General features: G+C 36.0%; 1 protein-coding gene across 1 annotated transcript; it reads right to left on the bottom strand.

Annotated features, from left to right (window-relative positions):
• Positions 1–8,586: 8,586 nt before the first annotated feature.
• Positions 8,587–9,952, bottom strand: LOC142531359 (transcription factor MYB44-like). Its single transcript, XM_075637459.1, has one exon. The coding sequence runs from the start codon at positions 9,897–9,899 to the stop codon at positions 8,868–8,870; it is 1,032 nt and encodes a 343-aa protein (XP_075493574.1). The 5' UTR covers positions 9,900–9,952; the 3' UTR covers positions 8,587–8,867.
• Positions 9,953–11,690: the final 1,738 nt, after the last annotated feature.

The following is an 11,690-nucleotide window of genomic DNA, read 5'->3' as shown; positions in this document are numbered from 1 at the left end:
ACAGAAATTGAATATTGTTGAGTAGTGCATGATTTTAACGAAGTAGAGAAGATTATAGTGATGTTGTTTTGAATTATTCCTAATTTATTATAATTAGGGATTTTTAATCGTTGGATTGAGATTGGAGAATTGTTTGTCTGTTGTTATTAATTCTGATTATATATTCGGAGTCTACGAAGTATATGCTACATGTTGATATAAAGTTTTTGTAGTTTAACGGATGTTGTAAAATAGCATATTATTTGAAGTTAATTAATTAGAGTGTATTTGATGGTAGTATTGTGAATTAAATACACCAGAATATTAAATTATTGAACGATAAGAATTTATAACCGAGTTTTATATTTTGTTGAATTAATTATTGTTGGGCTACTTGATGTTATATATTGAGGCTGTTATGATTGTGTTGATACGGTGACAATGGTATGATAATTGTTGTTGAATTATTTAGATACATCACAAGACTCGGGATCAAAGAAATAGCCAAATTTTATATACTCGATTATCAGGTACGTGTTGACGTACGAGTATATGTTGTTATTGTTTAGTATTGATGAATACTATTGCGTTGAACGATGATAAATCACTAGAATTGGGTGATTTGATATTATATCTGTTGTTGTTTATTATTGTTGATGTTGTTGCATGTCGTTGTTGGGAGACGTCACGTTGATGTTGTTCGTTCAACAATATTGCTGTCGCCGGAGTTGAGGTGCGACGTATCGTTGATGTTGTTGTTCGTTCGACGATATTGCTGTCGCCGGAGTTGGGGTGCAACGTATCGTCGATGTTATTGTTGCAGTGTGATGTTGAGGTTGTTGATGGCTGATTGTCCAGAAACGGCAAAGGGGGTATTTCTGTTATGATTTCAGTTATATTTTATGTTGTTAATATAATTGTTATGTATTACGATGATGATTGTTGTGTATGCTCACTCTTTGGGGGTTGTTTCTGTTGGACATGTTACAGGACTATGCCGTGAGACATGATAGAGGTGAATGACTAGGTGTGTCTAGTCAAACAGCCTTGTAGTTAATAGTAGATAGAGACAGTATATTTTATTGTCTTATTTGAGTCGTGTGTATGTATTTATTATATTGTTTCTGTTGCACTGATGTAGATAGTGTGATGATTGCACTATTTTGTCGTATATGCATATGACGTCACATGTTTTATGATTACGTGGCGAGGTTTGGGGCGCCACAAAAGAGACATAATCTCATAAATTCTCTCAGCATAAGCAAATGATTAAAAACTGATTGCTCTGATCCAAGTTCCCCTTGTGCTGCTCAATCACAATGTTTAGCCTTATTTCGATGGTTGGTGTGAATTGTGATTATGCACCTAAATTTGACCCCGAAAAAATTACAATGATGGATTGATTTTTTTTATTACGAAAATAATTCAGATAACCGTAATAGAAACTTGTCCTAATATATTTAAACTATCGAAATCATAATCGAGTGGATGGGAAAAAATATACAAATAGTGACACTTAATATATATTTAAAATTGAAAATAGTAGAAGCCGGTCGAAGCACATAAATAGTAGATCGCGCAAATGGCAAGCTCGTTGAAAATTAGTTGGAGCTTGAGTGAGGTCACCGGAAGTTCACTATGGCAGTGATGTCCGGAGGTTCAAATGGGCCTAATAATGTGTGTTTGAGAGAATCATAGATCTCTCATTTTTCATTTGGTTACTGTTTTAAAACCAAATTATGAGTATAAAACTGCCCACGCACTCTAGTTTTATTAAAAGAAATGTATTTTTGTGATAGTCATTTTAGTTAGAGAAACACAAAAAGAGTGAAAATTACCTAATCCATCGAATAACCTATTGACACCTAGCATGTTTGTTGTAACAAACAACGAGATATATTTTTTCTGTTAGCTACAGACAACTTCCTAGGTTCGAGAATTCCTGTATGGGCTTCACGCTTTAGACTTGCTCCTCTTGTCATCTAATTGATTTTGCTCATTTATTTTGTGGGCTTGTTATTATTTTTCTTTTAACTTTCCTAAGCAAGAGATGATCTTCCACCCCCAGTTTGAATCTGAGGCAATGAAAAGTAAATGCAGATAATGGCTTTGTAAATACATCAGCAATCTGCTCGGAGGATGGAACATACTGGACATATGATCAGCTCATTTTCTCGAACAAAGTGAATATCAAGTTCAAGATGTTTAGTTCGAGCATGAAGGACGGGATTGGCACTAAGTGAAATCGTGTTGATGTTGTCACACCACAGCACTGGTGTACACTTTAAAGACACGTGAAGTTCAGACACAAGAGTTTTAGTCCAGAGTAGCTCAAAGGTTGCATTTGCAAGGCTCGGTATTCAGTCTTTGTGCTTGAGCTTGAAACAACCGATTGCTTCTTAGAGCTCTAGGAAATCGAGGTGGTGCCAAGAAACCAACAGAATCCGGACATGGAATTGCGGTCATCAGGGTAACTGCCCCAATCAGTATCACTATAACCACGTCGAGAAATATTGGAGGATGCAGCAAGATAAATGCCAAAGTCGAGTGTTCCATTCAAATATCGGAGAACACGTTTAGCTTCCTTCCAATTAGAGAGATGGTGATTGCATGAACTAACACTTTTTTTTTCACTGTAGGCCATGTCGGCACAAGTAATCGTTAAATATTGAAGAGCACCAACTGCACTCCTGTAAAGAGTTACATCAGAAAAATGATCACCATCATCAGTGGACAATTTAATTCCAGTAGCCATTGGAGTAGGAAAAGGTTTGGCATCATACATCTTCGTATGAAGCAACAAATCCCTAATATACTTGTTAGTTGTCCTACTAGCTATTCTAACCAAGCCCAAGTAATAGCGTAGAATAGATCAGTTGAGCCCTTTACATTCCCTCATATCGGATAGCCCACGTCTGACCCGTGAGAAAAGAAGTTTTGCCGGTTAAATAAAATTCTTGGGAGTTGCATATATGAGATTGGACAATCCTCCTCCCTTGAGTTAGCTTTTGGGTTGAGTTAGGTCTAAGTTACAATCTTAACATGGTATCAGAGTTCAGGTTTCACCTTTATGTGTTAAACTGCCCATAGTTAGGCTACACATTCTGCCCATAGTGGGTTATTTGTAAACTTCTCGCTCCAAAAATTCATTCCTGCGCGTGAGGTGGTTGTGTTAGTTGTCTCACATCGGTTGCATAAAATACGTGAAAGTTGTATATATGGACCTGAGCAATCATTCTCAGCTAGTTTTTGGAGTTTAATTAGGTCTAAGTTTCAATCTTAATAATACTTAGATTGTGCAAAGAAGAAAGAATATATTGAAGACTTGATAATTTCAATGCCCAAAAAATAAAACAAATCTCCAAGATCCTTGAGAGATACCTGGTAGTTCAATTGTTGAATGAGAGCATCAATTTGCGTCTTGCTATTACATGTGATTAAAATATTGTCTACATAGACAAGAACATAGATTACTGAGGTAACAGTAAATTATTAAACAAAGCTGAGAGAAACCCCATGGATAGAATAAAGAGCCCTGTGTAGTTTGCACCCAAGTTGCTTGTGGGAATCGATAATTTCAAACCCCGAAGGTTGTTGCATGTAACGGTTTAAGATAATGTACCATTTAGAAAGGAGTTGTTTACATCAACTTGCTTCACATTCCCTCCATCGAAATGGCAATGGTGAACACAATGCGAATGGTAGTGGGCTTAACAAATGGACTAAAAGTTTCAGAAAAATCAAGCCCAGGTGTTCTGAGAGTAACCCTTAGCAACTAAGCAGGTCTTGTGACAACCAAATATTGAGCCATCTGGATTGGTTGTGTTTTTGAAAGCCCACTTGCATGCCGATTATAGGTGTGTCCAAAGAAGCTTCGACTATATACCATGTGTTAATGCATCGAGGTGTCAGTGCACCACTCCGGATATAATTGCGTATCTTTGAAGTTTAAAGGTTCAAAACCCAGTGATTTGTTAGCCAAGAGAACCTTGGGCATGAATATCCCAGCTTTAGCATGAGTAATCATGGGGTGGTGATCCACATGGGAGGAGAAAGTCTGCCACTGGTGAAGAAGGGACAAAAGGAACATTAGGGAACTGAATAGGTGACTGAGAAAAGGAACGAGAGGGGATGAAGCAGTAGAGCTAGACGGTAAATAATTCAGATGATGAGAAGACGAAGAAGTAGACTTGGGAGGAACATCGAGAGATGATTGAGAGCAAATGGGTGCTTAATTAGTAGCAGCCAAATCTGTTGGCTACAGACAACTTCCTAGATTCGAGAATTTATGGGTTACACACTTTGGAGTTTGGACTTGCTCCTCCTATCATCAAATTGCTTGAGGCTCATTTATTTCGTGGGCTTGTAACGTGGGGAAAGATATAACGTGCAAAAGTTAATTTTTTAAGGTTATGTTTGGTTGATGTTATTTAATAGTTCTCAATCATATGTTTGTTTCGTTTTTAACAGAAGTCGGATAAGACACTCGGTCCGAACTGTTCACATTAATTTCATGATGTGGTGATGAATTATATCACTTGAGACGGACTTTTACAACCTCAAATTTAAAAATAAAAAATAAGTTATTGCATTCAAAAGAAATATTTGTTTTTCTCTGAACAAAAAAAAATCTTATTAATAAATTCGAATTTATTTTTATTATTTATTTGAATAAAATTAATTTTAATAAAGTATTTTTATAAATATTTATCAAAATAATACTTTTAATATATTATTACTCACAAATTTTATATATTTTCAAATAATATTATTATATAGAAAATTAATAAATAAAATATATAAATTAACGATGGTAATAATATTAATGACATGAATAATATCAAATAAGAAGAAACAAATTAATAATTAATTAAAACTATAAAATAATAAGAAATGATACATACCAGAATAATAATAATATTTGTATTAAATATAAGAATAATAATAAATAACAAGATTTAAATAATAATAATAATAAGAATAAGAATATTGAATATAAGATCGAATAATAAGAAACAATTTGAATTCAATTATTCATTATAGGAATAATATCGTTCACAATGACATAATATTGCATAGTGAAATATAAATTATACTAAACATTATGAAATATAATATTAATATGAATACCAACGTTATTATTCATATTAATATTAATATTAATATTTAATAATATTAATAAAAATACTCATCAAAGAAGTAAATAATTGATATTAATATCATTTACAATGATATAATCATTGAATTCTTATTTTTTATATTGATTGATTTTTTTTGTATTTTATTATTACACAATAATTTTTTAAGGTACGAAAAACTTGGTCATTTTATAGCAATATACAAGATTAATGAAAATTTCGCTAAGTGGAGTCAAGTGATGAAATTTGTAAATTATTGATGAAATTTAATTTAATATATTTGGGTATTTTATATTTATTTTAATATTAATATATCCATTATAAATTTTTTAAATTAATTAAATTTTAATTAAGTACTTTTATAAATATTTAATTAATAATCAAATTATTTTCAAAAAATATAATGTTAAATATTATATGATGAGGATATTTTTGATCATTACAACGTAATATACAAAATTAATCTATAATTTTAAAATCATACCAAACATTATATTATTGGCAAAAACTTGTGTGTGGCGGTCTCACGGATCGTATTTTGTGAGACAGATGTCTTATTTGGATCATCCATAAAAATTTTTTACTTTTTATACTAAGAGTATTACTTTTTTATTGTGAATATCGTTAAGGTTGACTCGTCTCACAGATAAAGATTCGTGAGACCGTCTCACAAGAGACCTACTCTCTATTATTTATCATGATGTACTATTTATCCTCTTTTTTTATTTTTTATCTCTCTTACTACTCATTCTTTTTTATCTCATGCCACAAACCAAGTGGTGGCTAAATATTTTACGTAGTTTACTGCAGCCAAATACATCTTGGAAACTATACCATTTATTTAAATTGCCATCCAACCAAACAGGTGCCGATTGCTCTCTTTTTCTATTCATAAGATTGGACGATACTAGTACCTCACAAATGCATCCTTCGAAATTAAAATTTCATCTCTTGCTCATTTTTTTCCTCAACAACTAATCTAAAAATGACATCTAAAACAAAAACAGCAGTTTTCTTCGTGAAAATTTTGATGCTTGGCTCAGTACTTTTAGATACCGCATTCCCGGCTCGACATATCAACACCTGATCGATTTGGCCTTGGTTTAGCCAAGGTGTGTGTTAGGATGCTAGTTTGAGTCAGCCGGACTCCCAAGAAAAAGATGAGAATTGGAGATAAGAAGAGATTTTTATTGATATTTGTTCGATGAATCCAAGTATGATTAGTTGCTCTATTTGTATCAATTATTGTAACTACACTAACTCAACTAACTAACACACCAACTGTCAAACTCTAACTTCTTTCGGTCCTTCTGTTCTGGTACATATTCTTAGTTGTATCATTGCGCTCTGCGTCGACAAGCACCTTGTCCTCAAGGTGAAAGCTGGACATGAAATCAATCCAAAGCAAACATTTGTTTTGTAACTTGGATGAATACTTTACCCCTGATGAACTCCTGCAACACCCAAAATTTGACATTCTAACAGCGAACAACATCCTGTCCAGTAAGTCACTCAGAAACTTGTTGGTCTAATCTCTATGCGATGTCCAGCCTTTGGTTTCCATCCCATGGTGTCTGTAGATGGAACTGTTGGTAAGCTCGTCCTACAAATTGGCTTCCAACGGCAACCCGTCCCACTAAACCAATATTTGAGTGATATATGTGTTCACATTGTATTTATTTGCCGGCGGTGAATAAAAGCTATAATGAGCATCGGGTCCTTGAGAATCACCGGAAAATTTTTCTCAGCAAGCTTTGGAATATGACCTGCAAATGAAGTTGGCAGAGCTGATTTTTTGGAGTTTGAGGAACCACATGGAAGAGCTCTGGCCCGAGCACGCAGAGCACGCAACTTTGTTGTTCTGGTAGTATAGCTTAATTAGATCAAGATCACTGCAACATTGAGGGTAATTCGAGTTCCATTTTATCTTGTTTTCCTGGCGAAACAATTGAAATGGAACTGACGTTTTATGTTTGCTACTTATTCCAACAGTAGATCAATTTGTATCTTGCATCTTAGTTTTCGAGTTTGAGTCATGCCGCGCTTACGGAACGACAAAAATTTCTAGAGGGCTTTGCTTGACCACGTTATTCGGATTCAGGGACGGAGCCACCCTAGGCTACAATTTTGAGCTTAATTAGAACTATGGATTGGGCTTTTTCTTTTTTTAAATTTTAACCTTGTATTTTTAATTTATTAAAAAATGTTAGCCCAATTTGGTAGGCCCATTCTTGAGGGTTTTTTTTAGCCGTGGAAACAAGAATATGACTGCTAGTCTCGTTGGAAATTTCACGCAAAGTAATCGAAAAAAATTTTCACGTTAAGTCTCGTTCAGCCCAGGATCAAAAAAATTTCTGGCTACGTCCCTGTTCGGATTTATGTTTGGTGTAGATTCCTGCAAAAGAATGAGATTACTTTCTTTTCTGATGCTAGTGGACCAATAAACCTAGCTACTTGATTCAAAATCTGTTACTACTTTAACTTAGAGGAAGCATTCTTATGATTTATGGGTTGTGAACTAAAGCCCATATATTGCCAAGGACACCTCAATTCTGGTCAAGAACATGTATAAATATTCCCTGATTGTTTACATATAAAAACATACACTTTACATGGCTCTTTCCATTCAAATTTGTTGGCATAAATCCCAAGAAAATGTGGAAAAAATAATAAGAATCGTGAATCATATACTATAAATTTGCAATTGCAAGGCTTCAATTAATAAATAATGTGTCATCATAATCTCAAAACCTCCCCAAAGAGAATATTCCCAATTTAAATTCTTTTCCATTTATTTCTTTTTTTAAAAAAAAAAAAAAAAAAAAGTCCCCACCAAGCAGAGATATTTTTAGTTTGCTACCACCTTTCATTAAAACAGCGCAGCCTACAGTGGTAGGGTGGAAGCATTATCAGGAAATGTACCCCAAATTCAGTAAAATATGCTCCATCTTAATTGGACCCTTTAATTTCAACTGCCTTAGGTCAAAATCATCCTCTACATCAATTCTTTTTTTAAAGCTGTTCGCATTTGTTATTTGGTTGTATTGCACTGCATGTAGAAACTCTGCTGATATGATGTACCTTTAAATGTAAAATAAGAAAATTTGTGCAAGGATTTCATTCCTTTTTAAATGTAAAATAAGGAAAATCACCTTGTATGAAATTGATATAACTTCAACATATATACAGTGTAAATGATTAAATTCCAAAAGATATCGAGGGGTGAATTAAAGCCAAGAAAAGCGTGCCCACTTTGCTCTAGATTCGAACAAGAGCCAAGGGATGGGAATAAATCACTCACAAATTGGAATAGGAGGCTAGTCTTGTCACACAATTCAGTCCACTTCCTTCGTTTTTTTGTTCTTACTTTCAGTTCCCTTCAAATCATTAACTTCCCCATATCCCAAATGGTTATAGAATTGATCTTGGCCCTTTTTAAACCAAAAGGAATTTCAAGAACACATTAATCGAAACAAATTCAAGATTATTTATGGATATATTTATAAAAAAGGAGAGCGAAGCACAAAATTAACATGGATTTGATTGGAATTTAATTTAATTTAATCTATTTGTTTCTTGGATTTTGCATTTTGTGTTGCATTTTTCCCTCAGTGATCTCATCTCGAAACGTTCTTCTTTCTCCTAACTGTACAAATCGAACTAGAAACAAAGATCGTTTCTTTCTTTCTTTTTCTCACCATTGGACCATTTCTGAATTTCATTTCTCGCAAAAAGACCTTAACCAAGAACTCAATCGATTCTGCTTATTCCAACGCGATTTATGGAGGGATTCCTTAATCTCTCGTTGACATTGGCTTGTTGCATGCACATCCCCAACTGCTGAACCTGCTGCTGAATCTGCTGTTGGATGTAATGCTGGTGCTGCTGCTGTTGTTGATGCTGGAAAGTTTGTTTTTGATGCTGCTCCAATCCCATCATATAGTTCCTCACCTCTTTTTTTATCATCTCCTGCATCACGGCCATCAATTCCGCGCTGAATGGCGTGAACACCTTTTCCTCCAGCGGCATCTGAACCGCCACAGGAGTGAATGCAGCAAAGGCCGCGGGCGAAGCTGCCAACGAAAGCAGAGGCGCCGGCGGTGGAGTTGGGTTCTTTTTCGCCTCAGTCAAGTCAATCTTGTGACCAGTTGACTCGGATGAATCAGACCCTGGAAGAGAGAGGCTCAGACTCGTCGGCGGATCGGCGGATCTCTCTTCGAGTTTCATCGTCGAGACGCCGACGGGTATCACCACAGGTTTATACAAATTCGACACGGACACCACCGGCACAGACGAGTCGCTGACGTCAGAGCAAGACGGACTGCCCGGGCTCAAGTAAACGGGTAAACCTGACCCGTCGCTGACGGATCTCTTCAACGGTGGCTGCTCCTGGTGAATCTCAAACTCCGAAAAACTGTTATCCCCCCCGCCCTCATCGCACTTGCGCTTGAGGGTCGAGTTCCAGTGATTCTTGATGGCGTTATCGGTCCGACCTGAGAGGAGCCGTGCTATGGTGGCCCATTTGTTCCCGAACTTGGCATGGGCCCGAATGATGATCCGATCCTCCTCCGGGCTGAAAGCCCGATGCTCCACCTGCGGAGAGAGCTGGTTACACCACCTGAGACGGCAGCTCTTCCCCGACCTCCCGACGATGGATTTGCTAATAAGGGACCAGTTTCTGGGGCCGTGCTTCTGCACCAGATGCTGCAGAAGGTCGTCTTCTTCGGGGCTCCAGGGACCCTTGATCCGATCCATATCCGTTTTGTGTATATTTGCTGCCATTTTTAATTCTCCTAGAAATGGAGAAAGAGAAATCTGAATTTGGATTGGGACGACTGGGGGAGTTGAGATAATTTATATGAGAGAAGTGGATAACGGGTGACCGGAGTAGTCGGTGGATTTGGAGGGGGAGTTATGGGCTTTGCATGGGGGAAACAAAAGGATGAAGCGGTTGAAATATATCCAGTGGGATACAGCTGGATAACGGACACGCGTCACATCCCAGCTCTTACCAATTTTATTTTCTTTTTAGTACGTTTAATAATAATAATAAAAATAATAATAATAATTAAGTAATATTATGCTAAATAATATCATTTATCTAAGGCTATGCATCTCAAATTGTGGATATTAAAATAGATATGAATATGTTGTTTATTTTTAAATAATAATTTCATAATTTTTTTTCTTTCAAAATGGCATTTTACAACTGGCTGTTCTAATTAACCTTTTGTAGCAAGTCCTACTTTTCTTTTAGTGGCGTAACCTTCACACTCCCAACCTTTTGGCTCATTCTACCTAAACTTTGCTTTTTCTTTTTCCAGAAAAATCAAATAAAAATGAAATCAATTTTTTATAAATCATTTTTTGGTTTCATTTTTTTTAAAATTTAAAAATTAACGTGATTGAGTATTGAATCTTCCCAATAATATAGTTGCATAGAAAAAATCATCCAACTAGGGAAAAAAAGATATTCCTACCGTATGTCGGTTTCTCTCTCTCGACATTAGGGTTCATCGTTCAACTAGATCTTCCTAAATTGGGTCGTGTGATCATTTGCTAATATCAACCGCTATGGATTTGGACACGTGGCCAAATGGGTGACAGAATTGAAGATTTCTTCTAGCTCCCATGTTCAAGAAAAACTCTTATCTTTGACGTTGCAGATGTAAAATTTGGATAATAACGTTTAGAAAATTGTTTGGTAGCCAAAATCATATCACCGGAGTTGGTTAATGGGGAGGCTGCCCAGCAACAGATGCCGAGGATACTCCAGACCGTCAAGCATGTTGAGATTGGGTCTTTGGGTGACAACATATTCATATTTGATTTTATTTCGACATATGATCGTTTGCAAGAGTTCCGAGAAGTTTCGTGGCTTGTAGGGGTGACTTTGACGAGATATGCTTTGACAGGGAAAAGTTGGAAGGTAACCCTCGGCCGCTTTCTTAAAGCAGAGCATTTCAACAAGCTCTTGATGCGTGTTCACTACAAGTTCTTCATGGATACGGTGAGTTCTTTACACAGGTCAATCGGCGTTCTTCAAATAATCTTATCTTCGAATGGCTAGACTGGTACACGGCTACTTTTGAATGAAGAATGTTATACCCGTCATTACAAGTGCAGTCTCTATACTTTTATCATTCGGATCAAAGACTCATCATCATTGAGCTTGGCGGACCACAAAAATTTATAGTACGAAATGTTACCATATTTCGATTTCACCAACATTGGACCACTGAAGGAGATTTGGTGATGTAGTGCAGAGGGGTTGGGATAAAATTTTCGGGCAACTTCACTCCCAAACCTTCTCAAGGGCTTCAAGGAAAATTTGAAGGCATGGGGAGGAACTCGTTTTTGTAAAATCCTCGGCAACTTCTGAATAAGCTCAAACAATTGTCTCATCTGAGAACTCACGGCAAGTGTCATAAATCAATCATCCAAATAATACTTCTTGAACGTGAAGTTGAGGAATTGGAAACTGAGGATGGACTATACTGGAAACAACGTAGCAGGGTTAACTGACTTTCGCACAGGGATAGGAACTCTAAATATTTGCATGCTTATGCGATG

The sequence above is a fragment of the Primulina tabacum genome, chromosome 17 (genome assembly GCF_025594145.1).
Source record: "Primulina tabacum isolate GXHZ01 chromosome 17, ASM2559414v2, whole genome shotgun sequence".
In the NCBI taxonomy this organism is placed as follows: Eukaryota; Viridiplantae; Streptophyta; class Magnoliopsida; order Lamiales; family Gesneriaceae; genus Primulina; species Primulina tabacum.
Note: the sequence above shows the minus strand (reverse complement) of the source record. Positions and strands in the feature narration are given on the sequence as shown.